The 26,005-nt window shown below is 43.1% G+C and overlaps 1 protein-coding gene across 3 annotated transcripts in view; it reads right to left on the bottom strand.

Annotated features, from left to right (window-relative positions):
* TEAD4 (TEA domain transcription factor 4) overlaps window positions 1-26,005 on the bottom strand; it is a 51,290-nt gene extending 25,285 nt beyond the window's left edge. The window contains exons 1-4 of one of the 3 annotated variants that reach the window (XM_058848666.1): window positions 25,866-26,005; window positions 25,440-25,509; window positions 17,324-17,378; window positions 11,464-11,718 (exon numbers count right to left, since the gene is read on the bottom strand). In XM_058848666.1, the coding sequence (XP_058704649.1) occupies window positions 11,464-11,470 (7 nt within the window). In that variant the 5' untranslated portion in view covers window positions 11,471-11,718; window positions 17,324-17,378; window positions 25,440-25,509; window positions 25,866-26,005. Of the gene's footprint in view, window positions 1-11,463; window positions 11,719-17,323; window positions 17,379-25,439; window positions 25,622-25,865 lie in introns of those variants that run through there. The other 2 variants (XM_058848674.1, XM_058848682.1) reach the window with 2 other exon arrangements.

Below are 26,005 nucleotides of genomic sequence, written 5' to 3'. Positions count from 1 at the left end.
GACACCTCATCTGTCCACCAAATGTCAGTACTTCTCTCTGCATACAAAGCAAAACTAACTGCCAACCAAGTCTTACCAGAAAGACATTTTTTAGACCAAAGCAGTGTGTGGTGGCATGTCCATATGGCACTAACTGCCACTGTGGTCTGCCCCATCCATAGCTCCCTGCACAGCCTTATTTCCCATCTCTCATTCCACTGCTTCCTCCTCCCAACTTTGCTAAATGTCTTCCTGGACATTAGCTGTTCCAGAAATAGGGCTACATGTGTCAGAAACCACATTTTTATCTTTTTGATGGTTATCAAGATGCACAGACATCCAACTTTTATTAACATAATCTAGTTTTAATCCTACCTTTATTAAGAGTTTCTTTTCATGTTTTCAAACACATTTTCATGAAAAACAAACCATGTTTTCTCACCAAAGCCTTGATGAGGAGATTTTGTTTGGTTTCTCTACTCAGGAGGCAATAATGGAACTTAATGCACCACTGTGACCATCATACTGTGATCATTTCCCATGACCATGGAAAACCATATTGCATTTTATGGCACTGACCCACCCTAGGAAGACATCTTTGACCCTACCAGAGCAGAACTTCAGTGCTCAATAGTCAGGTTTGAGTTTCCATAGCAGAGTTACACATACCAATGAATTTTATATTGAGCTGTGAGAAGAAAATTTCCTCACTCTGATCATTTATTCCCTGCTTGAATTTTCTCAGGATTAACCTTCGACACAAAGATTCCCTGAGCTCATGCAGTCCCTACAGTAAGGGGATTTTAAGATAAAGAATCAAAGGATAAGCCAGTATTTCTGAAAAATATCAGTCAAACAGAAACAGTCAAAGCCTGAAAACACAACATTGAAGGGATTAACACCATCACAGTCAACTCTTCCCCAGAATACCTGTTTTCATCATTTGACTGTGCAAATTCTGAGCTACTCCCTCTTCTGAAATGACAAATCCAAAGCTCTATTTGCTGAGCAGAATGCACCTATCAAGCCCCCCACATGGCAGTAAGGTAACTCATCTGTCTGAGGTCATAAAACTCAGTTGTCTCATTTACTAATTGGTCTAAACACTGAAACCCTCTCTTGTCTAAAAGGTCTTTTATTGGAAAGGTGTTTACTCCTCTCCCTTTGCCACTGCGCATCCTAAATTCATAGCCAGATACACAAACAGTGCTACCACCATTTAGAAACTGCTGTTTCTTGATGGTCAGTTTAAGATGCTTCACACAAAGTATATGGCTGGGGGTAATAATTACAGACCCTGCAGTTTTGGGGATGCCTCATATTGGTTCCGAACAAGTACTGGAGATAAATTAAAAGGCAGTCACCATGGGTGTAGTTAGAACAATCTGAAGAGGTTTCCCTCTCCTTAGCTGATTACTTCCCCTTCTGCAACATTGCAGCAACTCCTGTGTGCAGCTGTGCCAACTAAACTAATGGGAAAAGGGGAGGGGGGGACAGGGGAGGAAAGACTGACATGCACCACTCTAATTACCAATAATTAAAAAATAAAACTCTCCATCCCCATTTGGATTTTGCTGTTGGTTTTGTTTTTCCACCCATCAGCCTATTTTTAATTGGACTGGTGAATTAGTTCATTTTGTGGTCACATTAACCACGGCAGTGGCACAGCAAAGAGAACAGAGGAAGAATCGGTGCAGAACTTAAACCAGTTTTGCCACCAGAGAAAATGCAGCCTGGAACTGTACTCCACCTAACCGTCACACACAAACAGGCTGGTAAGAAAATGGGCAAGGCACTTCCTGCACTTGCATCATTTGTCTAAAGGCTAAACAGCGTTAAACTGCCTTCTAATTACTGCCCCATGGGCATGTGGAGTTATTCCTTGTAAAGATGAGCATTTTCAATGTATGCAGGCAGAAGTCCCTCCCCATCAGCCTAATGGGAAGCTCCAGGCTATGCAGCTCTTCACCACACCTCAGTCTTTAATAGTGCTTTTCAGTGCATAAATTGAATGTCCTCATCAGCTGTGTTTTCCCACATTATCACCTCAGGCCACAGAAATGCAACTTAATCCATCCAATAAGTACTCTTCTATATACACGTTAAGGGCTGCAAAAAGAGCAGAGCTGGGACTTGTTCTGGCACTTCCCAGGGTTAAGACTGATAAGAATCCTACAGAAAACGTTTAGATTCAGTTTGGCTGGCAAATCCCACAATCACACCAAAGCAGCTGCCTATAGTAAAATGAGTCCTTCATATGCTAGGGAGTGTATCAGATAACACCTGAAAGAGCCAATAACAATCCTACATGGAAAGGCATGTCAAACTAACAGCTTTCAGTCTCTTGGGACACCTGAGAACGACCTTACTGAGGCACAAACACACTTTACTCACCAAGGCCCGGGTTCAGAGAAACTTGGCTATTGAAGGTAGCACCCAGCATTTTCCAGTTACCATCAGTCCAAGTTCTACATTACAGACCTGGACATCTGCTAAATTCTTCCTTAGACTAATAAATGTCTGCTTATTTTGGTATCTTCTAATAACTGTGGGGCATCTGAAAGCAATTCTCAGTGATGACGATGTCTTAAGGGACAGCAAAAGCTGCCCAGCTTTTCTACCAATTTTGTGGTCAGCTACTCCTGCCAGCACCAACAGTAGAGAGCTTCTGGCAGATTTCTGCCCCAAGTGCTAATCTTGTACATGTACCTAGATGACAGGCAGACCAAGCACTCAAAGCTTCAGCTACAACAGAAATTAGGGCTAAAAGGGGTCTGTGAGATCTGTGCAGCCACTTGCTGCATGACCAGCACAGACCATGCAGTTCTCAGGGCAGCTGGTCTGGTCTGGCTCAGTCCTGTGAGGAGTCATGACTGCTTCACTTAGCGCATAAGACTACACCAAGGCCCAGTCCCAGCCAAATGACTGAGAATTACACAGCAGCCTCAAGGAGAGCAAGAGAACCCAGAGACTGTTCTTGAATCATATGAATAAATGAATACTGATTTTTTAAGTGGAATGGCTGCCACTATTCAGTATCATTCAGTTCATGGCATCATGATTTAGAGCGCAGTCATTGCTTGTGATCACTTTAAGACATTAAGTTATAGATTCAGCTTAAACAAATGCCTGGACACTCCTGAAAAACGTGATTGCCTTCCCTCTCTCTCACCACACTGTTCCATGGGTCAGTTCAACTCTAATCTGGCAGAAATCTGTCCAGCTCATTTCGCCAACATAGTTTGCTATCAGTTTAGCAATCTAACATGTATCCACAAGGAGTCTGCTAGAAACTGAAGTTTGCCTAAAGAACAGGAGCACAAAACTGGAAGCAGAGCAGGGGAGCAAGGAAACCGGAGTGGCAACTCCCTCTTCTGCTGTGCATTGTAAAGTTATCTCACCATTTCTGAAGGAAATATACTCTTGGTCTCCATACAACAGTTCCACACCATCCCAATATTATCAAGAATAGTTGTTAAAGATGTCATGCTCTGTAACAGGTGAAAAGAGAATGTGAACAGAAAAACCTAGCAGAAACACAGATTAAATAATTGCATAGCCACCCAAGACTGGTCTGGGCGATAGCTGAATTCTGCCAAGATCATGAAAATTCCTTACAGTAGCTTGTGATATTCCCTGTTCCTTCCCATCCTGCTCTCTTTCTTTTAATACCAGCACAATTCTGTTCCAGATTCTTTAAGTATTTGTTCCCTGACTGAGGTTAGTGTAAGTCTGAAAATCATGAGCAACCATGATTCAGGCAGGAGAACGGGAACATGAGGATGACAAAACTATTCAAGCTGCAGAGACATATGCATCCAGAAGGAAATTTGCACATATCTAGGTGCTTCAGCTACCTTCTATATGAAAGTTTCTATATCTAGATCTGTCAAATCACTTTCCCACAACTTTAGCCATAAAGGATCAGACTAAAAATGAACATCTCAAGTACAGCTGGCTTTGCCTCTGGGCCCAGGAGCAGATGAGATGATTTTTGAAGGTCTGTCCTTTCAGCACCATTTTCTGTGATTCATTCTATCTATCTATCTATCTATCTATCTATCTATCTATCTATCTATCTATCTATCTATCTATCTATCTATCCTATTCTGTTCTATCTATCAAAGACGATGATGCTGTGTTTATATGCAGGAATGCTCATAATCCCCGGTCAGGATTGAAAGCAACACTGAACTGAATGCCACACGTGCTCCTGTGTTTCCCTGTAATGCTGCCATGCCTAGAAACAGGCCTGTGTCTGCAGCACTTGCAGTCAACAACTTGGGCATTGCTATTGGGTTACCTCACCAAGCATTGGTTACACTCCTTGCACTCCAGCCCACAGACTCCAACCAAAGCTCCTGGAAAGGTATTTGCAATTATTGTACAAATCAAACCCAAGAGGAAAGAAGAGTGATTCTAAAGGCATTTTACATGAATAAATGACACTTAGTGTAGTTTCCTGTTCGAGAAGCCAGAGCAAGACTCTGGCTGCTTATGTGCATGGAGTGAGACTGAGAATGTGAGGAGTACCCAGATGATGGGTCACAAGTTCAAGGTGACAGCAATGAGCAACAGCTGCTGGCTATGCACCCTTCAGTAGCAGGTGTACCCAGGCCCCAGAGGTTTCAGTCAGCTCTGACAGTGACCAACAGATTTACAAGACCATCTGTCTGGGCACAAGCTGCACACAGCCTTCCCAGTTTTGCTGCCCAGATCTTCACCACACACAGACAATACAGGGTTTGTTATGGATTAGCTAATGAGCAACTGTTTGAACCAATAGACAGCCCTAGTTCTCCTGTGCTCATTATCTGGATCCTACATGAATGAGAATACTGCTTGTTCTTTTAGCTGTAATACTAACTTTTTCTGAACAAGCAGCTTCCCTTCACTTCCGGCACTAGAAAATGAAAAGGTTATGTTGTCTCACACTGGTTTTGCTTAAGGAATAAGGAATGCCTTTGAAAGAGACTTTAAAAGACTTTAAAAGACTCGTGATAGGCTTTTTCTTACTTATACTGAAGAAGTAAGGGAGTTCCTTTTTTCCTAGGCCAGGTCTCCACAGCTCTCCCTATTCATATGCAGGTCCTTTCTTGAGAAATGCTGTCACCCTTCTCTACTCAATGTTTGGCTAATTGACAGAAGACAAACTCTGAGAAAGCACTCCTGGAATTTACCTAGAAGTCTGCTCTTTTTGTTTCAGACCTAAGGAAGGGCTACTTGTCAATCAGTTAAATAAACATGCTCAAGTCACAAAACCACAGGTAGTATGAATCACAATACCAACAATTTACAAAAAAATGCAGACATTTACAGTGGAAAGCTATCTAATGCCCACTGTTCTCTTGTTTCTTGTGTAAAACCACAGCACTTCCCATGTGGAATCCTCCTCTCATTCATGCAAAATACAGACACACATGCGCACATGCACACACACCATTCTTTGGGACTAGTTTTACAAATACAATCCTTATAGTTTTGTCTGATACAATTTTAAAAGTCCCCAACAACAGCAATTCCATTATAGCTCTTCAGAGGAGAGAGATTCCTCAGCATTGAGCACCATGTTGTCCTGAAGACTTTGCTGATATCCATCCTATATTCTCTCATTCTCCTCCATTAATCCTAGTCATGCTCACATGTTCCACATAAAATCCCTCTCCCTCCTAAATGTTAACACCCTTCAAATATTTTTAGACTGTTATTATGTGTCCCCCCCACCCTCCACCTTTCAGTCATCACTTAGCCAAGCTATGTATATTTAGCTACTTTAATCTTTCCTCCTAAATCAGTCCCTTCAACTCCCAGAGCTCAATGTTAAGTCTGGTATGCTTGCTCTTCTCAGAACTCACTCCATGTTTTTGAGATCTTTCTGGTAATGTGCTTGCAGAAACCTGTCCAGAAGATAGCTTTACATGCACTTGTTTAAAAGAGAGGAGAAACCCAAGTCACTGGGCACTATTAATTTTTATTTTCCATATCTGTTTCTTGTTCCCTGATTTTGAATTCAATCTGAATTTTTAAGTATTAATGAACATTTGGTATTTGTAAGAGCAAATTAGCAACTGATAGTATTGAACACAGTTGTGAAAGAAGGAAGTGGTTTTTAAAATGTAAAAGAACACTAAAGCTTTTTAAAATTAAACTTTTCAGAAAACCACTGGAAATGTATAGTTATCCAGAAGAAGAGCAGAAGCAAAACAATAACACACAACAAGGGAAAAGGCTGAAAAATGAAATATAAACAGTCTCTCATATAAAAGGCAGGTGAGTGGATACACCTGCAAAACATAAAGCTGGCCTACTAAATTAGAAATCAATTAAACTGGGTGTGTTAGCTACAATGCAAAAAAAAATCAACTCCCCCCCCAAAAAAAACAAAAAACAAACAAACAAACAAAAAACCCCACTTAAACCAAGTGCCTTGCTGACAGTACACCACTACAAATCAACTCTATCTTGGAGAATTACTAAAAATTTGAAATTAAAAAATGAAAATTCAGAGGAAGAGCCATAAGGGTAATGCAAGATTGCCAATGAAGGAAGTCACTTAAACATGATGAAAACTCTGTGGCTGCAGACATATGCAATGGGAAAAGCATAGTTACACAGCTCACTTGGTTTTAAGCCTGACAGATAAATATGGAACTACAAAACTGCTAAAAATCAAAAGGGAGAGGAAAAATATTTATTGAACCAATAGAATGAAATTAAGCCACCACAAAAGGAGTCACAATCATTTTGATTTCATGTAGTACACAATAAGATTGCTACTATATTTCTGTTCAGTACTGAGCATGTTAAGGAAAGATGCCACAACCAGTACTGTTAACTGCAAGAAGATTCCTGGTGGGTTGGTACTTCAAAAGTGACAAATTTCTCAATCTGCATAAATTCTTGGAATTCATGCAAAAATATTTATTTTAATGCTTGCATAGAGAAAACACCAGTTAAATTGACATACAACTTAACACAAAGAACCATAAACTTGGCTTAGAAAGGAGATGGAAGGAAAAACATGACAAACTCCAGCAGAAGTTTAACCCACTGCTAATGTCTCCAGAAGTCTGGCTTTGGCTAGTCACAACAAAGAACCACACAAAAACAAAGTTGAAAGATGACTGAGTGAAACAAAACCTCGTTATTAAGCAACTCCAAAAGCATTACACCTACCACTAGAGGGGAGGGCAAAGTCTGCACCCTGACCTATTCTCCACAAATCCAAGTTTTGTCTGTCTTCTAGTGTTTAAAATACAAGATTCTTTTTTTTTTCCCAAAATCATGGGGTAAAGGGCTGTTCTAGAGTTCACTAGGTCATAAAATAATGGAAGGGACAGGAACTTCAGAAGTATCTCTCGGAGGGATATCACAGCTGAAATACAAATTTTGCAATTACCTGGAACATTCACTTCAGTGTCAACTGAGCACATTCTCAGCATGTTTCAATAGCTTTGACTGAAACATTACCAGGTAAGATGCTAAATTACAATACAGAGGAAAGCATTTGAAGACTGTCACTTTGAAGGTTTCCATATTTAAAATAACAACCATGCTCCTCGCTCCCCTCAAGAAGAAGTGTTTATGAACTGGGACAGGAAGTATATGTTTTTTGCTACTTTGGATTTATGTGTTTGCTTTTTTATTTGCTATTTTTAGTAACTCTCTGAGGTTGGAGAAAACATGAAATGATAACTTATCCCTTTGAGATAAAGGCATTATCCTGCAAATTTACCTAGTCATTTCGGAATAGGGGTGAGAGGGACCACCTGTGACCTGGTAGCTTTTTGTATCAGACTGACCTTTCATCCCATTTTAAGTCATGTTGTAAAAGCAAGACTTTGTGGTCCACTGCCTGCCCCAAGTTTTAACTAGTAACATGGTTGACTGTCCTTCTTCTATCATTCAGCCTCTAAGCTTTGGACATCTTTAAGTATTTCCTATCAGCAATTCACAAACAGATGGCACCAGCCTGTGAGATGGATGACTGCCCCCAGCTGTCCGCCCCTCCCTGCTCAGGGCAGAAATGGCTGAGCTGTTTGAAAAGCAGCTGCTGAACTACTGACTCCCTCAGAACAGCCATCTACCAAACTGCCACCAATTGTAGCCCTTCTTGCAAAAAGGTGCTCCAAGACAGGTGTTCCTGCAGTGGAAGGGAACACTGGACACCTAACATAATAATCTGTTTCTTCCAAGACCTTATTGTCTCTCTTGTAATGTCAAAGAAAAGTATCATTTAGCAAGTTATTTCTTTGCTCTCAGTAATGCTGGGAGACCTGGTCTATTTAGCATCTCCATGCAAATCTCACAAAGGTACTAAGCTTTTTCCCTTTCCTTTCTCTACATCAATACTGAAGATGCCATGAGACACCCAACACCTAATTCTGGGACAGTTTGTTTAGTACAAATGCTACAGATATGATTGCTTCCACAGAAAAAGAAATCGTTAGAAAACATAAATAACAGATTTGTAATACTGTACCCCCATTGTGTTCTAGCAGGCAACACTCAAAATTATTCTGCAAGACCTCAGTGGTACCAGAAGGCACCAGAGGAGAAAGTGCCCCAGACTCAATGCTTCTAATGTCAACACAATGATTAGGAGAAAGGACAGCATTCCATATCACACAAGACAGCTGCTTGTGGCTTAAGCAGGTGGTCAGCAAAGCCTGCTGGAAAGGCCGGTGAGGGCTTGCACCCAGAGCAGGCTGTGGCATGAGCTTACTCAGTCAGGATGCTGCCTCCATGCAGAAATGGAACATGTCTAGTATGGAAAGATAATGAAAGGAAAGGCAGCAAAGGAATCGAGACACAGATTATCAGTGTACAGAGAAGAGCTTGGCTGACTTTGGTGTGAAGATGGAATTGTGTTCACTCAGCAATCAGCAGAGGGTTGTCTAAAGAGCTGTAAAGCCAACTTTGAAGAGGCATGGAAACATGAGCATGAGGCCTGTGTAGAGGCTGAAATATGCCTTTCTGTACAATTTTAAATGCATTTAAGCAAAACAGTACAAATTTTTCATATTGCCTCAGTATACTTCAGCTAAAAGCTGACAACTTTGAACTGACAACAGGCTGCCTCACAAAAGATGAGAAGCATATAAATTGTATATAGATTCTGAGACCTGGAACATCTTTCCCCTAACCGTAGTACCACGCCAGCCACTCCTCAGTGAGAAACAGCAAAATGCTCCCAGTTTTGTCAGGGGAAAGGGGCATATACAGCTCTCTGTAACACCCCACCCCTTGGTTCAGAGAGTTCTGTGCAAGTCGGTCACAGGGTGGATAAATAACCATCCCTTCAGAGGCAGGGCCAGCTCCACATCAAGCCTGCCCTGTTCCACAAGCTGGCTTGTGAGTACTGAAGATGAACTCAGGGACTATATTTATTCTCCCTGCCTGGTCATATCTTTCTATAGATCCCAGACAGGGCCCTGCTTCCTTGGCCTGGATCCTGGAGACAAGTAAGCAAAGGAGAGCATAAATCAGTGCCTGGGTTCTGTCAGGAGCACACTGAACCAACCATCCACACTAGGAACAGGTGCACTGGAGGCAAGCAGGGACACTGTCCCATTTGGAGTAGTGGGGGAGGGCTTGCAGAAAAGCTCATGTCTTCTCCCTGAGCCTACCCTAAACTTTTCACCCTGCAAGAGGGTTATTTACCTTCTGCAGTTCACCAGTCCAGTCAGCTAGGTGTGTTCCACTTAACAGCAATCCATCCTAAGCCAGCCCCAGCTAAGTCTCATTGGTTTCTGTAGCCTTTGTATTTCACTTTTGCTCTCATTTCTTTTCTTGTCTTTCACTCTCTGTTCTGACACATTCACTCCAAAGCTGAAATACTTCAGGGATGGTGCAAAATGTTCAGTAAATTAATACAGTCTTAAAACACAACTGTTATTTATTTTTCACCAGTAATTTTAAAAGTCACCCATCATGAAAAGCAGTGCAGACATAGAGCAACAAGGAGCATGTCACTAGTTTATGTTTAATAATCATGGGGTGGATTCTCAAGTAATATTTTAGTCTGAGTATCATTTTAAGCAAGCATCGGTCCCTAAAGAAGCAGTCTCACTTCAACCTCAGTCTTGCCTGCTCCTTCCCAATCTCACCATCCTTTATCTAAATACCAGCACAAGCAGCTGGGCAGTATCCAAATTAAAATTCACTTCTTTTCCCCTTTCTGACCCTGTTAGGGTTAAACTGGATCAGTTCCTGGTTGGTTCCATAGCACAACCACAAAAACATCTGCACCAGCACAGAGCAGGAACTGATGTCTGCCTAAGAATACTGGCCCTAGATTAGCCTCAGGGTGATCGGCCTTACCCAACCTATATTGCTGTTCCTAGGTACAATGATGTGTGTACCCAGTAAAACCATCCATTGTAGATAAGGCCATGTAAACAAGACCCCACCCATGCTCCCACAGTCAGAGCAATCCATTCCCTTGCCCAGGGAACAATGGCCTGATGGGTGGACAAAAACCTGCAGGATGACTTGTGAAGTGCCCCGTAGGAAGCTCCAGGGCATGCACTGAGCATCCCATGATGGGGCCTGTGAAGACTCCAGATTCCAATGTATGGGAGATAAAAAAAAGCAAGCACTGACTGGGTAGAAAGAGGGCTGTTTTCCGTAAGATCCTTGCTAGTGTTTTGAGAAACGGTCCACCTTGGGACTTAAACCCAAATACTGGATATTCAGCCTTTGCTTTGCATTTTAGCCCCGGAAGTACCAGGTGGCTTCTTGCAATACTCAGCTAGAGAATCCAGGCCAGAACAGCCTTCTGTTAACAAAATCATAAGAAATTTTAACTGTGGAAGAGGTCAAAAAACCCAATTCAAAAGCATGTCTGCCATGTACAAAGCTGACTCCTGTTGCAGCTGCAAGCCAGAGCCTCTCTGTATTCAGGGCTGGGTATCTAGTTAGCTAGATGAGAAGAGCCCACAAGTGAAATATACTTGTGCCAGGGCTATGAGAAGGCCAACTACAATGAAAAGGAGTACCCATAACTTTCTACCCTTAAGATCTGAAAAGTGTAGCTAGTTAACAAAGTGTAGGTGTTTGTACAGCAGCAGAGCCATTCAGGGGTTCAGGACTGAACTTCTGTCCTGTAGCACCAGACATGCAGACCATTACCTGCTCTTACCTCCCACAAGAGCAGTGAAGACAGCAGCAAGAGATACCATAAAAGACAGGCTTTGTCACACCATGAAGCCACTGGATTATATATAATTTCTATATAAAGATTAGTTCACTAGCATGCGCAGCCCTGAGATATACTTTATGGATAGCCCCCTGAAAAAGATACCTGTAACTCTTTCTGCTTTGTGAATGTCAAAGTCTTCACAACTGTTTTCCTAAAAACAACGAGGCAACCAACAGCACCAGCCTGGGAACACCTGAGAGGAGGGAATTCACTCAGAGCATCATTTGGGGCACAGGGCAGGCTGCCTGGAGCATTGTGCTGTGGCCTCTCTCTCTCCTTACCATACATCTTGCCTTCGTCTGACAAGATAATCTTGCGCCGGCCGCATGGCGGGTAGATGGCTAGCGCTTCCTGGAAGCTCTGCTCGATGTCCGGACTCCACACGCCCTCGGCGTCATTGTCGATGGGTTTGTCCAAGGCCTCGCTGCCCCCCGAGTCGTTGCTCCCCTCAGGGGAGGTGGGAGAACTCCACTCGTTGGAGGTAATGGTGCCAGCTAGAAACTCCAAGGTGCCACGCGGAGGAGCAGACTCAGAACCTGCAATGGCAAGCACATCCCACCGGGCAGTTAGAAACCCTCCTCGCTAGGAAAAAGGAGATACTAAAGAAAAAAAAAAAAATTTAAAAAAAACTCAGGAGGGGTTTTACTTCAAGTTTATATTAAACAATAACTCAACCACATGTTGGGTTTTTATTTAGGTTGAGATGAAAACATTTTCTACAAATCCTTCTGATAACCAGCCTGCTCCAATCTCTCTTTGGCTTATTAACTCTGTTACTCCCCAGCTTTCCTCAGAGGAGCCTTCTCATGTCTTTATCTGCCTTATTTCTTTCTCCCTGCACTGTCACTATCCATGTAACTGTTATTTAACTTTCTGAAGCACATATAGAGGGATTCAGTCTGTGTGAAAGATTATACAAAATAAAGCAGTGATGAATTATGCAGTCATCACTGAGCACTGGGGTTGAAATTTTCTTAGATCCTGTTTCACTGGATCAGAGTTAGTAGTTGGTGTCACTTCTAACACTGGCATTTCTTCTCCAGGATCAGCTGTGCTTTTAAAAAAGCTAGTCCTGGAGCCAGACAATTTAATGCAGTCTTCCAAATCCCAGCACTGTATCCTGGCAGGAGCAGAAGGCACCACGAGTGCAGGGATAACAGCACCAGGTTGCAGGTCAAGAACCAAGGTGCTCAGCCTGTTGTTACTGCTCATCTTCAGAACGACTTTCGGCAAATTCATTCAGTTTCCTCTGCCCCTTCATCACTTTTACTAGTCCCAGGCTATTAGATTTGCCACTGGGCAGGAGCAGAAATTGGTTTCTCACTGAACCTTAGCAGACAGCTGCTAGCTCTTGAAAACTACAATAAATTATAGTCTACTTAAAAATGCCTATAGAAGAGGCTGAAACCTTTGAGTGGAGCTGCTGAAACACTCACTGAGAAATTGACTTCAGACCACACAGACATTTCCAGTCAACCAGGCTGGAGATAAATGGCTTCTAAAGACACAGATCATTCTTCTGCCTTAATCCCAAAGCCGTTTGTTTATCATTTTAATAGCTTTGTTATCTGGGCTACAAAGAATGTTCACAAGCCAGCATTTGAGAATCCAGGCAGAGTTCAAAACTTCCCTCTCTATCATCACATTGAGCTGGGTAGCAAGAAAATCAGAATAAGGACTTTTTTCCAAGAGCAACAGAATCATCAAACCTGCACTGAACATGAGTAAGGAGAGAAGTCTGACATGACAACTCTAGCACAGAAATATCACAGTGAAAATGTAAAAGGGCACAGAGAAGAAATTTGGGTGTGGTATTTGTCAAAAACTAGTTATAAAAAAAAAAATACATGCAGTTATGCCATGCCCTAGTTGATGTAGGGGAAAGCAGTCCATTCATTCAACCTCCTAACTTCAAAAATTCAGGGCTCATAGCACCAGACACTTTTCTGACAAACTTTTTTCAAGTCTTTCTTTAGTTTCTTATCACTTTGGATTTTGGGTTTTTAAAATCTTCTCCAAGACCACAATGACCAGATTTTTTTTTTTTAGTAAAAGCTAAAAGTCTTTAAGAACTTTAACATTTCAAAACCTGAAACTGTAAAGATTTGACAACACTTGCTCTCAGAAGGTTTTACTGCTCCCTAAAGACTTTAGACAGCAGTAGATATTACAATATATTATACATCTCCAAAAACCACCAAAAGCTAAGGAAACAAGTAAGACAGTACTGTGCCTTTGACTAATTTCAATATAGACAATATAAATTAGACAAATAACTAGACACAGTGTACTGTGCAGCATTTTAATAAATGGTTCACAAAGACATTTAGAAAACCCAGTATTTGACTTATTTCCTGTGAGAATGTTTGAAACACACAAATCACTGGAATGGCCTAGCACTGCCCATCCATCCATTTCAGCACCTACACGAGATTATTTCAGCCCTCTTGATCCATGGTATACAGTTTCAGAGCTTTAATGAACATTGAAAGAAATAATAAAATGGGAGGTGAGAGGGGCAGAAAGGGGAACTCACATTTGGCTTTTTACCACTGGGACAGGCATCCCACGCACACTGTGAATGGCACCACGGCCAGCAATGTGACTTTAAGAGACCCTGAAATGAAGGGCAACAGTTGCTTCCTTCACCAAACATTCCCCCTTTCACTGACAGATGCTAATAAAAAATTACATGGGTATTTAAGAGATTGTCCTGCTGGGGAATCAGTGTAGAAGAGTAAGTTTTCCACAGGGAGACGCTGACAGGGAAAAAGAAGTTAGCTGTTCTGAATCTTCCTTTTATATTTCCCCCAAGCACCCCTAGGCCCTGGAGGCTCTGCAGACCCTCCATAGTTAACACACATTAAAACAGCCACAAATACAAGACCCGGGCTGATTTTAACTTGTGATGACAGGCTGAAAAATGGAGGGTTCAGAACGAAACACAAGGTGTGACAGCAAGTGTATTCATCATACCACCTGCACCGGGAGCTGCAAATCTCAACACGAGCCAGCAGGCTTCACACCAAGTGAAAACATCTCCAACTGCTGAACTACAGGACTCCCCAAAGCCACAGCCACTGGAAGCTACAGCTCTGCTGTCAAGCCAAATCCCCTAGCAATGCACACAGGCAAAGTCATCTCCCTAGGGAATTGAAGGACCACCATGACCATAAAAAGCATCTACTTTGAATACAGTTATTTTCATCTTCTTAGTGTCCATGCTGACACGGGAGAATACCTAGCAGATGATTTCATCATGGCACACTCTTAAGTTTAAATGAAATAAATATATCTGAAGTATAACTCTCCTTCCCCCACCACATTCACACCCTGGGAGCTGCTGTCTGATCATTTCATATTTCACAAGGCTTGGCATCTGCACTAAGTACTTTTGGTGACACAGGAAAATCTGGGTCCATTCTAACCCAAGCTCCAGAATAACTGGAGGAGAAAACATGTCCTATTCAGTGCAGTATCAACTCTCCAGACTCTGTTCTCCAAACCTTAAAGAAAAGTTGCATCAACTTGAGCAGATGTCATTTTTACATTAAGAGACCAAATATATGAACTTTCTCTCATGTTGGTGTAAATCAAAGGAGATGTGGAACATAATAGCAGTGACAAAAGAAATTATATAAACCTTGAAGTGACTAGACACATTTTTTTAATGCTTTTTACTTTTCATACCTTTCCCAACAATGTTCGTTTTATCTCAAGCTACAGCAAGGTCAGCAAGAACCAAAATGTGCTACTGTGGTCAATCCCAACTTTTCTACACCTTGGGTTCTGATTCTGTTTTCCCTTCTTGGTACTACAGCTGTTTCTGATGGATGATGAAAAGTGGGGAACCATACATACAATAAAATCAAGGCTGTTTGGCCATCTCCAGCTAAAACCTCTGTAATTACTCAGATTACAGAGCACAACAGCAAGAATTTTACTTCTATTTGATAACTTCTGAAGAAATTACATAGACTGAAATAGCCATGGAAATCCTTATAACTATGCCTCTAAATCACTAAGATGCAAAATTTTCTTAAACAATGTTGCTTAACTAGTAAAGTCCATGTGCAGTCCCAGGCAATGCTCTGTGCCAGAAGCAATAAACAGAAATTCAGGGAGTCCTGGTCGAGTGCTATCTGATCTGTTGGTCTCTGCTTTGGCTGAACACTTTCAAGCCTTCTGTTTCCTGCATTGTTGATCTGAACTCAGTGGTGGCCAAGATGACCACTCATTAAACTGAGCAAAGCAAACTAAAAAGAAGCTGGGGGCTAAACCCTGTGGTAAATCACTTTATTCAGGTGGCAAATTGGAAAACTGGCAATGGAATCGCTTCCCATTGAATGAGCAATCAGGTGAAAAATGGGATTTTTTAGAAGCACAAGAATGTTGAACAGTCTTATAAGAAAAGTTTCAATAACATTCATTAGTAACTTCTTTAACAAAATACAAATGTTTCAGTTAGCATCTACTTTCCATTTGCTTAGCTTCCATTCAATAGTAACTACATGTATACAGCCAGGTAACTTCAATATGATTTGTATTACTGAATGTTCTAATATTATTAAATATTTTAGTACTTGATAATTTTTTTTTTTAAGTTCTGCCTGTGGAAGTTTGTAATCACAAAGCTTTCTTTTGATGTGGAGGGAATTTGATTCTGAAAGCACTAAACAGACATCCCAGGCACACTCAGACAATTCCTTTCCCATCTGAATTCCCTCACTAGGCACAATTCTTAGGAACAGAGTAGTCAGAGGATGTTGTCCCATATTCATAATAGCAGGTTTTGCCAGAGGTCACAGGACTTGGGATTCCCTCAGCCTGAACTTATGCACCACTCCTTGGCTTTTGTACTTCTCTGATTGTACCTTACAGTTTTCTTCATTCTGATCTCCCTCTTATTTTACTGAGATTTTGCTGTCTGTCTTTGTAGGGTCCAGTCATGAGTTCTCTCCCAGGTTCAAAGACACAAGGCTCCTCAGAGCACATCCACCTCCTCACCACCGTAGCTCCATCTTTCTTCCTAATGTTTCCCTCTGTCCAAATACTCTTTCTTACTCACTCCTGCGCCCCGTTTTTCTTTCTGCCACGGTCACTTCTTCATGAGTAGTTCACAAAGCAAAACCATGGAGAAAACACAAAAATCTTTCAGCTCCAGCAGCTTTGGTTTAAGTGTTCCAATTCTGATAATTTCAACACTCTCTTTCCTTTCACACAGGGTATCTCATTGAGATTCAGAGATCCTGCGGGGCTAGACAGCTGCCAAGAGCCCTTCAGCAAGGTCTCATTGACAGGGAACACATCTTTAAACAGATTTCATAGTCTGACACATCTGCTTTCTAATATTAATCTCTCAGTCATTACTGTTGGTAACAGCTCCCTCTTAAGTGTTCGTGGCAGCTGCTCAACACAAAATCATACTTTCCTGAGGATCCGAAAAATTGCAGCCAGCTGCCTCCAGCTGTTCAGTTTTCTTAGAGCTGCTCTGTCCAAGAGACTCCCCCCACTCCATGGCCACCCCCTTTCCCGGCTGGAAGCGAGCACAATCCCAGGCAGAGAGGTCCCCATTCACTCACCCCTCCCAGGCAGGGGCCCTTGCCAGCACAGCCGTGCCGAGTCTGCCAGGCGGATCCACTCCTGCTCCGGAGCTGGCTGCGCCCTGACAAAGTCGCTGTGCCTTACCAAGAACATCCCTGCACCCTCGGCCTCTTGCACTGCAACTGCGGGCTGTGGTGGCAGGGATTTCTTCACCTCACAGGTACTCTCCGGTGTCATTGAAATGCAAACAAACCCAAACAATTCCGGTATTCACTACCTTGGTAACATGAGGCAAGTACTGCTACTGCAGAGGATTCGAACACCAAAATTTTCGTATCTCATAAAACAAATTAGTTCAGCCATTACAGATGATATCCTGCTGCTCAAGCTATAGCGTTTATTATATAGATATATAAAAAGCAATAAGAAAACCTGGAAATAGGAGCAACCAGCCACTTACTCCCATCTAGAACACCTAGCAAATGAACTTACACAACGCAGTGATACAAGGAGATTTGGCTTTAGGGAAGCAACAGTCTGGAATACTAAGAAACCTATTGCTCAAGGTACAAGATGGAAGGTAGCATTCAAACTTACCAGAGGAAGAAGACTGGGAAATTCTATGGGACACTACAAGAATAGTTTAGTTCCTCTGAAAGAGAAAAATGAGTGCAATCAATAGATGAGTAGCTCCCAGACGGTGCAACTCAAAGACTGCAGGAAAAACATACTGGAAAGGGAAAAGGTGGGAAAGCAGGTATTCAACGATAAATAAGATTTGTTAAAGCTCACAGGCAAGAGGACGAAAAATCATGGACATGTTTCTAGGGTCTCTACGGAAAAAAATAAAGATGCAACTGAAGCAAGACCAGCTGGCACTGAACTGTACCTAGGAAGGTACCAGCACTTTTGCAGCACCAGACAGCAACCAGTTCATCAGGCTCCTTAGGAGCTGCACTCCCATCATTAAAGCAGCCTGCAGACAGTGGAGATAGGTGGGTGCAGTTCACTGGACCTCTTGAGAGGGCTTCCCTCAAACACTCCAAACAGCTTAGCCAGGGACTGAGCCTGGCTGTCATCTCACTTTTTGCCCCGGGGCCTCCTGCAATCCTGAGTAATGCCGGCTATTCCCTGTGAATAGCCCCATCCACCCAGGACAGCAGAGTAATGCTGCATAATCCCATGAATAAAACCAGTTAAAATAAGTGTTACTGGCTGTAGAGGGTGTAGAAGCTCTTAACTAGCAGTAGTGCCAGACAAGGAGGAAAGAACTGAGATCTGCCTCTCTGTATTGGGCAAGGTAATACACTCATTACATCCACAGGCTGCATGGTGAGATTTTTGTCTCTGTCTCAACACCGAAGGAGACTGGTTTACAAAGGAACAAGCACTACTAACCTCAGATCATATCCAGCAGGAGGCTGGGCTCCAGCTGAATGCTTGTCACACTGCCTAACACAAAATCAAGCTTGGTTTGTTTGCTACACCGAAACTGCCTGCAGCAGCTGCTGTTCAAAAGGCACCTGACTTCCCGAGCAAAGCAAAACAACTCTTAAATGATTGCAGTAGCTAGCTCTGGCTGAAACAGAGAGAGGATGTAGTGTCCAGCAGAGTGATATAAATCAAAGCAAGGAGAGAGGAGAACTTCTATCAGTGCAGCCCTGGATAATGCAGTCAAACAGGATGTGATGAGATAAGGCTGTGTGTGGCCTTGCACACCATCCAATCAGTTACATTTGAGATAAAGGAAACAGAGCACAGAGCCTTGCTGCCCTAAGGAGGGGAGGAAAAAACCCCAAAGGCCAGTTCTGATCCCACTAGTCTAGGGGTGGCCAGTTTGTGGACAGATCCTGAGCAATGGGCAGCTCATGCCCAGCTCCCAGGCACAGGCCACATCACAAGGCCACCAGCCTGGGACTGACAAAATGACTACTGGGTGATTTATGTCTCAGCTGGGAGAGAAAAACGAGCCAGCAAGGTCAGCAGAGATTGACACTGCCAGGTTGTGCTGGGATTGAGCCACGCACTGGGCTGGCCCCAGCTCTCAAAGGAACAGTGGAATTCCTGGGGAGTCACTGTTATCTCCCATGTGGGAACTGTTCCCAGAGCTCCCATTCTCCCTGACTTTCCAAGACATGTGGCATGTGTTTCACAGCTTCCCAAACAGAATGAAGGTTGTGGCAGGGTGAAAATGGTTAGTCACCCTCGTGCTAGCAGTAGCAGTCACCAGGAGTCATTCTCCCTGGAGCTGGTTAGAAAGCAAGGAACCAGGAGGGAGTCAAATAATCACATCCCTTTTCTATCACAGAATTGGTAGTGTTCTATCTACTATTGGTAGTGTTAGCTAACACAGGAAAATTGTAACTGTCCTTTTATGTACGGACAAGTACAAGATATTGACTGACTAAAATGACTTGAGGATTACCAAACCAAGCTAGAGACACAAATAAATCAAGATGAGCATTTTCCCCAATGAGTTATTCACTTATCCTTATTAAAGGATAGGGAATCTTCAACAGCAACCTAAAAAACCCTTGCTCCTACTCAGTTGCGTTGCCAACCCTTGCCAGAATTCAGTTTTCCTGAAAATCTCACCAATGGGCTCAAAAAAACCCATTTTACCTATGGAAAAAAATAAGAGCATGAAGATGTAAGTGAACCACCCAGTAGAGTCAGAATAAGGTTAAAATCTAGACAAGAACTAAAAGGCAGGAAAAGGTTAACTTTAAAAGTGATTTGTAATTGCAAGTGGTAACTTCAGAGGGGCTCATGTTTGATACTCTGGAAATAGAGCATCTTTTAAGGGTTTGCTGACAAGTAACTCTAAACTAAGACTCAAGCCCACTTTATGGTATCAAAAGCAAATTCTTATTTCCTAATCCTGCATCCTGCTCATGACATCTTTCAATCTCTTGTCTAGGGCTCAAAGATAGATGTTCCAGCAAAGCCTCACAACTGTGACATACCCAGCTTCCAATGACACTAATGTCAGAACTGAACATGAGCTCAGACAAGAGACAGATGTTTGCAGATATCATCCAATGCAGTGAAAACGTTTAGCTCCAAAACTAGTCAGTCCAAGCAAGGAAGAGGTAGCTGAACCTGGGCTTACAAGAGAATAGACAGACAGTGATCACAGGATCTATGAATGCAGTCAGATTTCCCCTCCTGTAGTGCTTGCAGGTGGTCTGTGTTGTGGGCATGACCTGTCTGGTCAGGACTAAGCTCTCTACTAAAGGCTCAACACAAATGCAAATCACTAACAGGCAGAACAGGTATATAAAATGGGACCAATGCTCAGTGCTCTTTTGACTTTTCCTCCTTCAATCAACCAATTACACGTGTGCTTTGATTTTAGTAGTAGTCAGGCGTGAGCTTAAAGGGGTTTGATGCTCATCGTAAGGCAATGTCTAAGTAAAGAACAGCCACACTGAAACACCTGAATTAGCTCTACCCATGGCTACTACCCCAGCTCTCCTGGGGTATTCAGACACCACCGCAGCTCAGTTTTGGAGTACACACTCCATTCTGCATCATGCAGCAGGTCAGCATTCGCTGTTTACACATTTAGCCTTTAAGGCTGACACTGGGGTTGACAGAAAGTCAACCTTTCTGTGAAACAGTGTGAAATTTCCTAGCAAACACACACTAGACATTTTTACCAGATTCCAGTGCTCCTACCAGTTTGATACACAAGACTCTAAAGCCACCTTCAACTCAGACCAGTGTAATTTTGAGTTCAGAACTCTTTCGTCTTTCTAAATGTGGCATAAACATGCCATCATCTCCAACCTGCTGAACACGCAGTGATTTCACAGAAAGCAAATGAAAATAATGAGAATCTGTAATTACAACCCCAACCCTCAAACAGGGTCAATCAGTCAAAAAAAAAAACCCAAAACAAAACAGTCAAAAACTGAAAAACAAACTTGTCTCCAGATATTGCAGGAAAGCATGAACCTTCTGATTTATCTCTTTGCCCTTCCAGACCCTTCTCACCAGGAAGGTCAACAGGTTATATACCTTCTGCTGGATTAATCTACAGGAGAACAAGGGCAGCTAGCCAAGCAAAACTAGATTCTTAAAGGGACACAGCCAACCACAGACTCTGCTCCAGTTTTTAAAGCATGTTCTTACAAATAAAACCTGTGACCAAAAGCAGTAGAAAACTATGCTGCTACTCTGTTTTTCAGTTCGCATACTGGATGGCTAGAAGCAGAGATTTACATGTTCCACCTGAAGTTATTTTCTTCTGATCACATAGATCCTTCACAAACAAGTGGGAGCAGAGAAGTAAATAGAATTTTAAAATTTTATTTTTATAAAGATAATTCAAAGAGCAGTGAGTGTATTTGGATATAACCTTCTTACACAAACCTCTCTTTTATACCTTTTTTCCCCCCCCCAAGGTGACAAGATTTTCAAAGCAAAAGATATGCCAAAAGTCCTGCTAGTCTGGTACAAATGAGCTTTATTTCAATGAGCTACAGAGATGTATGATCAGGTAAAATGAACTTAGGACACATTAATAAATCCTCCTTTTCCATTTCAGTATACACCTGCTCCATGTTCTCTTGACATTTCCTCCTTAGTTCAAGCAGTCCAGGTTACAAGAGATTACACTTTGCCTGGACATCTGTCATTAATGGTTACCATATCGTTGGAAGGGAGGCACTTTGAGGGCTCTGCTGATTTATTTTCTCTTTGGCAATAGCAAAGCAGATGTTTCAAAGGCTTGCACCCAGGCTCTGAAAGCCACTGGCACTCAAGTCTCAGAAATACAGGAGTGTAAAACACCTATCCTTTGGCAATCACATTCTAACGAAGGTAAGAACAAGGTAATTATAAACCTACAAGAGAACAGAAAAACAGAGCCAGTGACTCAGCCAGTAGCACCAGGAACTGGAAAACCTGCCCCTCCCTAGCAGGAAAACGTCTAATTCATATGGTGTTAAAAACAAAGGGGAGTGACTGCATCATCTCCAGAAAAAGGAGGACCCAACCAGCAGGAACAATAAAACCAAAAACCTACCAAACCCTCCCCCTGTTCCCAAAAAACCCCAAGAACTCAAAGCACCACCTCCTACCCCTAAAAAACTCTTTCTCATAATCTAGTCTCAGATCTTGTAATGAGCTCCATGCATGCCAACTCATGGCTTTTTTACAAGGCTCTACAAAGGAACACGCCAGGCATTTATTTAGCATGGCTGTTGGCAGAAGTTGGAGAGAGAGGAGCATCCGTTACTGTAAATCCTAATAAACGTGATTGCTCCTCAAAGGAAGACAGAAATGCTGTGAAGTTAGAGAATGAAGAGAACACAGTGCAAAATGAAGTAAGTTCAGATTTAAAATAGTATTTGTTACTCTCTATGGAAATCACAGCTAAAAATTACTTCAGATTTGCTTTGGAGAGCACTGATCATATTATTAGAAAATTAACTAATGGTTTCAAAACTATGCATAATGATATATACGATATATGAGACACAAACAGAACCAACAAATACAAAGGGCATCTACTGGGTTGCTGCAGAGATTTTTGCCAATCCAGTTGTCATTGACACCTTAAAGATCTAAGACTGACTCAAGGTAACGTTAATGAAACTTGCGGGTGATACAGGATGAAGTTTATGAACACTAGTGGGTAGAAGCAGCTCAAAGGATTGTTAGTGTAAAGAAAAAAAAAAAAAGGAAAGAAGCAAAGGAGACAAATAGGACTATGTGGAAAAAGTAATGCAAAGAAAACCCAGAGATAAAATCAAGGAAAAAGCCCTGCCAGAAGCAGGAGCTAAAGACAGGCAAGAGTGAGAATGCAGAACAAACGAGAGAGTTGTCTGCAAGGCAAATGCTTCTGCAAAATGACCAATGTGACTTTAATCTGCCTGGGCTCAGATATCACTTCAGGCAATGAAGAGAGATGAATCACTCCAACTCGTGGAATATTGGATCTCATTCTGACAAAGAAACACAGATAAACTGAAGAAAGTGAAGAGTATAAAAAACGGCCAATAATTAGACCCAGAAAATTGAAAAATATTATTATTATACCCTCATTAGTAGTTTGTAAGAACTTAAAAGATGCAAATGCAGAGAGAAATAATAAGCAATCATTTCAGAGAAATACACACCAAGGCAAAAACTGCTGCAGTAGAGTGAGAAAACTTTTCTGATGTACACTGGTTGATGAAAACCTTGCCCAAGAAAATTTTTACATAGCATGGGGGAGTGGGAGGGAAGAACCAAACTGAACCCCAAACTGAACAAATGAACAAAAGACAAACATGAACTACAGGGAAAGTATAATAGAACTTTTATAAAAGGTAATACTAAATTTTCACATTCTTAAGATACAGTTGTGGTCAAATAAAACAGAAAATTGTTTTGCTCTCACAGGAGCTACTGTACACATGGTCCAAGGAACTACTTACGGTCGGCAAAAATGGCAATGTTAAGAAAATGTCCCCATTCTTCTCCCACCCTTCACCTCCTAGTCATTGCACCCCGTTCTCCAGACACACCAGCACATGATTAACTTATGTTTATCACACCACATATGATTAATTTGACAGGAGAACGAGCAGATGTGGCTGAAAACGAACTTGCTAAAAGCAAGTGCTACCTCTCCTCTGGATCAGCCCCGGGGCAGTGAACAGCAGTGCCAGTGTCCCTGCCAGTGACAAAGCACAGAGATGTGACAAGTAAGGAAATGGGCACTCTGAGGCTCTGAGGGTCCATAGCAGTGCCAGCCTCAACTCCTTGTGGGCCCAGCCCTTGGCTTACACTGGGATGGAACCAAGAGCTGAAAGAAACAGAAAAGGACACATAATACCAAGGACAAAAAGCTGCGAATAAGCATGCAAACAGAGATGAAAGCTGAATCTCCTGGAAACAGTACTTTTCAGCAACCCTCTCAAAACTCTACTTACTTGAATTCTGTGAAACTAATACCCGAGTAAGAAAACCAACAGCAACTGTGACTTTTTGTAAGCCACAGACAAAATAGGGTCCTATGGAGCCCTTTTTCCCTTTAAAGCTTAGCAGTACTATTTTCATACTGTTCTCACACAGATGTTCTTTGATATAGCAGCATTGAAATGCATAACACAATAACAGCCTAAAGTAGTTCAAAACCATCGGTAACATTAATTTAAAAATCCAAAAGAAGTGGCAGGATCCAAGACAGTGGAGAAATTCCTGGTAACCACTCTCATACACATTTGTTTGCTTCCAGGATCACCTCCAAGAGGACACAATGAGCTGACAGCCCAGCTTAGAGACTGGTAAGACTGTTGCATGCTCAAGTTTGAGGGAGCCATTCCCACTGGAATTTAGGAAAACCTGAAAAGGTGACTGACTGCCCTTCACTCTGCCAACCCAAGTTCCAGAGGAAACCACAGAGTCCCTCAGCATCCGGCAGCCCTAATAAAGAAGTCCCTCTGCATTCATTACAGGACGATCCCAGGCTCTTCTCTGTCATGAGAACGAGCTATTGAAACCAAAAGGCTTTAATTGCAGTGATGACTGTACAGCAGCATCAGCCCAGCCCCAGCTCTTGCTACGTACCCACTCTGCTTTCCCCCTTGTCCTGCTCCTCTCGCTCCTCCCCGTCACTCTCTGCCCTGTCCTGCTGCCCACTTCCTTCTGCGGGAGAACAATAAAACCTCTCACATCGACCCAGACAGATGGACAGACAGGTGAACGAATGCTCTGCTCACTCTGCACACAGACACCGCAGTCAGGTCCTGGGAAAGCCGACCTGTTCCAAGCACAGGAAAAGATAAAAATCCCATCCCTAAATCTCCTTTCCTCCTATTCAGCCCCCTGCACTTGAAAAGTATTTTGCGTTGTTTATTTGTAGAGGAGTCGCAGAACTCAACCCTTTTAAGGTTAGAAAGTAACATGAGTGTAACTCCAGGTTAAACAAAAACAAAGTTGGTAATTAGTTGTGGTTAGTTCTGAGTTTTCGTTAGGGTTTTTTTTTAACATATGTGATCGTTCACTATAAAATACTTTACAGAATATCTTAAAACATGTGGAGTTACACTTCTTTCCTCTTCTGCAAAAAAAGCCCCATCTTTAGTATCCCATGCAGGAAATTGTTTAAACGGAATTACCTGCATAAGATAAAAGATTACTCCGGAAAGCTTTTTGTTTGGCTTTTTTGTGTGTGTGCTTGGTTTGTTTGGGGTTTCTTTAATCCTTTCCTGTGGCATGCCACCAAAATTCAACTCTAACTTCAGAATAACTGAACTGGGAAAACATTCTCTCATCTTTTGGTAAATGCCGTACAACAACTTACGTACCTTCTCACAGATAAGCTTCCTTATGATTTTTTTGTTCTGTTTTCCCCCCCAAAAAAATTTTCTACAATTTACATTAAAATTTACTACATTAAGTACTGCTCCTTCTTTCCACCCTCCCCAAGCGCATCTCTACGACCCGTACAGAAACCTCTTTTTCTTTTTTTCCCCCCTCCCCATTAGCGCTACAGTTTTCAGCGACCGAGTTCCCGAAGTGGCAGCGCCGGCAGCCCCTTCCTGGCGGGGGAAGCCGCCGGAGGCTCCATTGAGGATGTTCCCATCGCTTCCTTTGTACGCCTGTGCCTCGCCTGTCGCACACGAGCGGCTCCCACCCTCCCTTCCAGCCCGTCTCCCGCAGGCACCCGCGCCCCTTCGCCCCGCGCCAAAGCCATCGCGGAACAGCGTGTCCTGACCTGGGCGAGGCTGCTGCTCTGCAGGGGCAGCGGGGACCGGCTTCAAATCCTCCTTCAGCTCCAGGACTTTCTGCCAAGAGAGCACCGAGCGCTGTTAGTGCGCGCCTGCCCCTCGCTCCCGCCCGATCCCCACCCCCGAGCCCGCAGGGGTGGGAGCGGGGGCTGGGACAGGGGCAGCGGGCGGGTCAGCCTCCCGCTCAGCATCGCCGCCGCCGCCAAGTCGCAAAGAAAAAAGTTGGCGAGGAGCGGCTCCGGGGTGGGCCCGCGGGGCTCCCCTTGCCGGTCCCGCGGCGGCGGGGAGAGGCGAACAATGCCGGGCCGGGCTGGTGGCCGGGAGGGGATGGAATGAGACGGGATGGGCTGGAATGGGCTGGGATGGGGGGGCAGCCGGGCCGGCGGGAGCGGAGGCACAAAGCGCACACTCACCTGAGGAGCGCGGCGCGGCCGGCGGGACGGCGAGCCCGGGCGGCGGCGGGGCGGGGGGGCGGCCGGGCAGGAGTTTGGGAGGAAAAGGGAGGGTTTTTATTTCCCCTGGAGTTTGAAAGGAGGAAGTGAGGAATGCGAGG

Source organism: Poecile atricapillus, chromosome 1, assembly GCF_030490865.1.
Source record: "Poecile atricapillus isolate bPoeAtr1 chromosome 1, bPoeAtr1.hap1, whole genome shotgun sequence".
Taxonomy (NCBI): Eukaryota; Metazoa; Chordata; class Aves; order Passeriformes; family Paridae; genus Poecile; species Poecile atricapillus.
This window is presented reverse-complemented; position numbering and strand designations above follow the sequence as displayed.